A 6,133-nucleotide genomic window follows, 5' to 3' on the forward strand; every position below is an offset into this window, starting at 1 on the left:
CTGTCACAGGTTTCAGGGGTCGGAAACCAAAGTTTTTCATATTCTGGTTTTGGTCTGGTTTGATTCAGAGGCTGAAAGTTTTTTGTTTGAACAAGTTGATTAATTTCAGCTTCCAAGTTTTCGTGGCTTTTCATTTTTGCCAAAGCAATAAGCTGCGGGTCTACATTAACTAGCTTTTCTGTTTGTTTTTCATTCAAAATTTCAAAAAAGGCGACCTTTGAATCAACACATAGGGTTATTTTGTGGTCAGTGATATTAAGTGCTGAAATAAAAACTCTACTTTTCTCATCTAATGTACTCAAGGATGATGTTAGAGCTATTTCCGTTTCGTTTTCAAACTGAGTGCAAGGTATTATTACTCCACTGCAATTTTCTAAATTAGGAAAGCTCTTGTCGAGATAACATTCAAGCAATTGATGTGAGTTGGGCTGTAGTTCGTGTTTTTTACTCAGTAATATTGGAATTTTCTTCAGTTTTTTAGATGTTTGCCTCTTTTTATCTTTTGGCTTTATTTCATTAAGTTGTATTGTCATTTCAGGTAATTTCAATAAATTATAAGCGGGACTAATGTCGATAAAATTTTTCTTGAAGAAAGGGTTTCCTAAAATGACGGTATTCATTGTTGGAAGAACTAAAAAACTATCACTGAAATGATGATTGCCAATTGTGAATTTTACTTTGATTTGCTGTTTTACTACAACTGGGGCACTTGAAGCTAACTTAACAGTGTTATAAGTGGGAGTTTCTACCTCAAAACAAATTTGTTTTTCCTCGAACTCATTTAATAAGGATAATGGGATAGCGTTTGAGCAAGATCCTGAGTCAATTAAAGCTCTTCGGCGAAGACTATTATCAAATTTTATTCTAACATAGGAGAGAGTTTCTCCTTCTAGAGGGATTACTGCGCAAATATTATCCTCAATCTGCATGTCTGAGTCTAATGAAGTATTTACATGTAAAGATTGATTTGATGAGCTGGTATCTAATGGAACTTGTGGCTTATCTAGTTTTTTGAAGACCGTTGAAACGGAAAATTTGTTCCACCTCTGCGTCCACGTGATCGCATTGAGCAATTAGTTGCCAAATGATTTGGATAACCGCAGATATGGCAAATGATTTGGGCATATTGAGAAACAGGAACATGTGTTTCCTCAATTGGTTGAAAAACTTGAACAACTGGTTGCTCATTACTTGCTGTTTGTTGTTCTTGGATCGGTTGAAAGTTTTGCGGCGTTGTCGGCGCAAACTGTGGAGCATTTGGAGTATATTGGAAATTATTTTGAGCAGGGAATGAGAACTGGTTGTTGAAGTTATTGAAACCTCTGTATCCTCTCGATCTACCATAGCCTCGAAAATTTCCTCGACTTCGGTAGTTTGAATTGTTATATGAACCTCTTTGTCCACGGTTTGAGCCTCTAAAACCATTTCCCCGAAACTGATTTCCAAAATTCTGACCTTGTGAAAATTTTTGCTCATCGAAACGTTTATTTTGCTCCTCGACTTGCTTACTTAAAGCGCTCATTCTATTTTCCATAGATTCCTGCGTTTGGCTAAGTTTTGATAAAGCATTTATCAAATTATCTGAAATTGTTGGACTCACTTCGTTAAAAGCTCCGTCAATATAGTCCTCTTTTTTGCAAAGGTCGTGGATGGTCAGTTGCTTCCTAGCCAAGAGGCATGAATCCTCAACTGTTGTGTTGTCTGGTTGTTCCAACAACTTTGCTCTAAGCCAGCTAGGCATACATTTTTTGAAAAAGCGCTTCGTCTGATTTTGTCTCTCTTGTTGTGCAAAACGTAAATTCTCATCATTTCTAGCATCTACGGCATCTTGAGCCGCCTGATCCGCTCCGGGTGGATACGCCTCGGGTATGGGATCAGGATAAGCTTTCAAAGTCATATTTTGCAGGGACACAAGAAAATTTTCTGGTGAATCAGTTTTTGGGTAGAAACGAACATTTTCTAACTTGATTACATGTAACTCTTGCAACTGTGGGTTGCAGAAATGATTTCTTAACGCCGTTAAACTTAGAGCTAAATCATTGCGTGTCGCTTCTGGTAAAGTCTGGAAATATCTTAGAGCTGCATCTCTCAGATGCAATTGCAAAAAGTTAGCCTGTTGGGCTCCTGCTACTGCTGCAACTCCTATAATGCTTCTTAAAAGATGCTCGAACTCTCGAAAACTTTCTTTATCTGTACCGCTGAACGGTTTTAAGGCAATGTTAGGTTGTGCCATTTTATGTGCTCTAAATTTAAGTGTTTTAGCTTTGTAGTGTAGTTGAGTTGGTTGGACAGTGGTTCAACTTGCCGAGGAATTAAGAATTTTTAGTGTAGTCTCTTGTTTTGATGGCCTTAGACTTATTTAGATTCAAGATTTGAGTAAATGTAAAGGTTTCAAGCTTGATTATTTCTGAGAATCATATTCCTTACTGTGATCAATGTTTCAAATCAGTTTTGATGATTCAAATCAACAGAATGAAATCAGGAACAGATAGAGGTGTGGCGTTATCATAAAAGCACTGTATTAATTCACTGCACAAAAGTTGAAATCTAACGAACCCTTGTAGTCACTATGTTGTTGCGTCTGCCTATCAGCGTCAGCTCTGGCCACAGGGATATTGGTCACATGAAATCACAATTCCACCAAGCTGCAGTTCTCACTGTACTGATTTGAAACTGTACTGATTTGGATGGATACTGCTCGTTGTTCTGTTTTAGCCCTTCAATTCCGAAGTTGACAGTGGTGAGGATCTTTTCGAAGGTATTGGCTCACTATCCTGTCGATTGTCGTCCGTTCTGTCACCATATCATGTGCTCAAATATTATGTATTCGCTAGTGGTTGTTCATTTTGGTTGAAGGCAATTCTAGTTGATCAAATCGATTTGTTTACTCGAGTAAACTCTTTCAAATAAAAACTTTTCTGGCAAGAACGAATACGTTGCTGAATTAACGATGGTTGTTCACAGCATTACAGCTTCAACAATTTAGCGAACAAAAATTGTGCTGAGCACCTATTACAATTTAACGATTTTTCTGTTATTATTCACTATTGGATAGCTTTAGCGGTTTGGATCTTCGAATGGGTGAGTCGACAATCACTTCGACAGCTGAAGATCTTCTCTGGTAAAAACTTTATTTCAGTAATACAACTGTTTATTAGCGAGCAACTATTTTGTCTGTTACAATTTTAATATCTTGTTATTTACAATCAAATATAGGCAAATATTAAACAGATTTTTCCAAAGTTGATTGGAATTCAGTAGTAAAGTTCAATTATGTAATAATGTGAACAAAATGATGGCATAATAAGAGTTAGTTAAATAACAGTAAAAGGTCAACGTTTGAACTTGGGTTTGAGCTACGTCATAATGGTGAAGCGAAAAATTGCATAAAAAGACCACAGGACTAATATAATTGCGTTGCAGAGCACTTAAAACAGATCACCATTACTCCTCTACGTGTCGTAATATTAAAATAACGCCACTTTACACAATAGTTTCCTTATATAAGTGCTATCCTGAGTTAACTTACCAAATGTGATAACTTACCAAATAGGGATTCAAATGTTTCTTTTAATTTCGAATATGAGAAAAATGCACAGACAAAAAGCAGGTTTAATTCCAAAATAATAGCCCAGGTTGTGGTACTTAGAGTTGACCAAGATTCTACTTCAGTGCAGCTTTGCTCTAATGGTAGCAGTTCCCGCCGTGTTTCTGGAGACATTAAGTGCATTTTTTAAGCTTTCATTCTTTATCATCAAATGGATCCAGCAAACAGCAGAGTAAAGTTTTTATAATTTAACCTCCTGTTCCAGATGGCGATGTGCCTCCCGGAGACATAGAGGATGATCCAGCAGGCGTGACAGCAGAGATGTGTGTGGTTGTGGATAACTGGGCGAGAGCCGACTGCTGGTCCGGGAGAAGCACCCGGTGGCAGATTAAACAGTAGCGCGAGGAGGATATAAGCTGGCCTCTCCTTTGAGAGTTGATCATCCTGGTCATCAAGTCTAAAAATGGAAGGGTCACTATGAGGTACTTCAGTCCACCCTTCATAGGATGAGTAAATGTTATATTTGAAGTTGATATTGTATCCGTTAAACCCTCTTAATGTATCTTCCCCGATAGAAATTTATTGAAATCAAAATTTGAAGTCTGACTGAACACAGCCTACTTAACTAAAGCGAGCCATTAATCGTCGAAGAAAGTTTCCACTATAGGTATATGACAACATTTTCTCAATTGCAGCATACAAAGTTTTTGAATTTAACCTCAAATATTTCAGGGCAAGCATTTCTCAAGACAAATTGCATAAAAAATATGCCTACGTGAGAGCTTCCATAGCAACTCTGATACTGTATTTAACAAACGATACGTACAAAACTTTAATAACTGCTCCCCCTGAAATATTTTTTTTGGAACACACTATTAACTTATCGTCTATAAAAATATCGAAACATTAAAGACTTCAGATTCAACTATTTTAAACATAGTTTGCGGATCATTTGAAACCAGTCCGGATTGACCACCTTAACATCCTTCGGGGTGGAAGAAGAAAAATTGAAAGACGTTTTTCGATGTTCAAAAACGTTCAAATTGGAAGGCAGCTTTCGTTACATTAGATGATTTTTTTGCCAAACTCAGCTTCCTAATTGAACGCTATGAGGCTTAATACTTATGCCAAATAATATAAACTCATGAAGACCCATGATAGCTTGAAGCACTTTGTTTTATAAGGCGCTTTGTTTTCTTATGATATCTCGCTTTTGAACTTGACAATATTCACAACAATGAGTAACATGTTTAGTAACATAAAATATGTCGTTAATTCGACAAAGGGACCAATAACAAAAAACTAGAAGAACTGCCAAAGGTTAGCAAATTCTTGAAAATAACGAAATCAGCCTTAAATAAAATTAGCTACATACAAGATTAAGCAGAGAAGAATGTGAAAGAACATACATCACAGGACCTGTCAAAATACGACGAAAAGAAAAAGTAGCAACAAGAGCAAATATGGAACATTCGCAAAACACAGCCGGCATATTGCCGGAAAATAGCCGCCGTTAACCCCACTGAATGACGTTGATATTGAAACAGTTTGGAAAAATTGACAGGCTAAAGTGTGAAAAAGTAATATAATTAGGCTTCATTGGTTTATCCCTTCTTTTGGTTTCGCATTTTGACTTTGACTGTATTTGCGTAAATTTTCTGAATGAATTCTAAATTCCATTCACTGGAAACAGTGAATGAGGTAATTTAGAAGTGAAAGTGGTGATTTATGTAATCAAATTTTAAAATAGCAGGACAAATCATGAGCTACGGATTGAAAGAATTTTTAGACAAAACAAAAGACCAGACTTAGAATTGATTCCGACAAAAATTTAGGAAACAAACAAAAAACACGAGAAAAAAACAGTACAAAAAAATCAAATTGCCTCAAGTGAACAAACAAACCGACTTCCGTCGAACCCGCGACCTCGCGGACGAGGGTTGACGCTACAAGGGGTATGTACGTTCATCGCTCACAAGCGGCTTTATTTTAGGACTTAATTTTTGACTTCACACAACCTCTCTAAAAAATCAAAAAGCCGAGCGTGAAAAAGTGAAATCGAAAGAATGTTCAAGAAGGTCAAGCAAAAATTTTGCATAAAAAAGATACACATGTTTACCAAAATTGCTCGAGTTTTAAAATCAATCACACTCTCGTAGAATTAACGCTACTTTAGACTAATTTTTCGGATTGGAGACTTAAAAAGTCCAGAATTTCGCGAAATTTAAGAGTTGTCAATATCTTACAACAATTCAACTCTTGCAACGGTCCTCTAAGTCTGGTTAGCCTTCAACTGTCTTAGAAATACCGCGGATTCTTTTGAAGTTGATCAAAATGTGCTGCAATTTGCTGTCCACTTGATAAGTTTTTGTAAGTTCGAGGTGATATTTCTGTTATACTTCGCATCACTTTTGTGAGCGAGCGAAATTCAAACAAAGAAATTGCGGCGCATATTTTCAAAATTATGCACGTCTGACTTTTATTAAATCCAATCCACAGGCGAGAATAGCCGATATTGGAGAAAGTCTTGGTGCCTTCTCTAGCTTGTAATCTAAGTAAAAATTACAAAGTGACTAAGAAAGCAAC

At 36.7% G+C, this 6,133-nt stretch overlaps 1 protein-coding gene across 1 annotated transcript in view; it reads right to left on the bottom strand.

Moving 5' to 3' along the window:
• LOC142345679 (vacuolar protein sorting-associated protein 41 homolog) overlaps nt 1–6,133 on the bottom strand; it is a 54,055-nt gene that overhangs the window by 15,078 nt on the left and 32,844 nt on the right. The window contains exon 5 of the mRNA XM_075397902.1: nt 3,801–4,004. Coding sequence (XP_075254017.1) covers nt 3,801–4,004 — 204 coding nt within the window. The remainder of the gene's footprint in view (nt 1–3,800; nt 4,005–6,133) is intronic.

This window comes from Convolutriloba macropyga, chromosome 9 (genome assembly GCF_964194025.1).
Source record: "Convolutriloba macropyga chromosome 9, txConMacr16.3, whole genome shotgun sequence".
Taxonomy (NCBI): Eukaryota; Metazoa; Xenacoelomorpha; order Acoela; family Convolutidae; genus Convolutriloba; species Convolutriloba macropyga.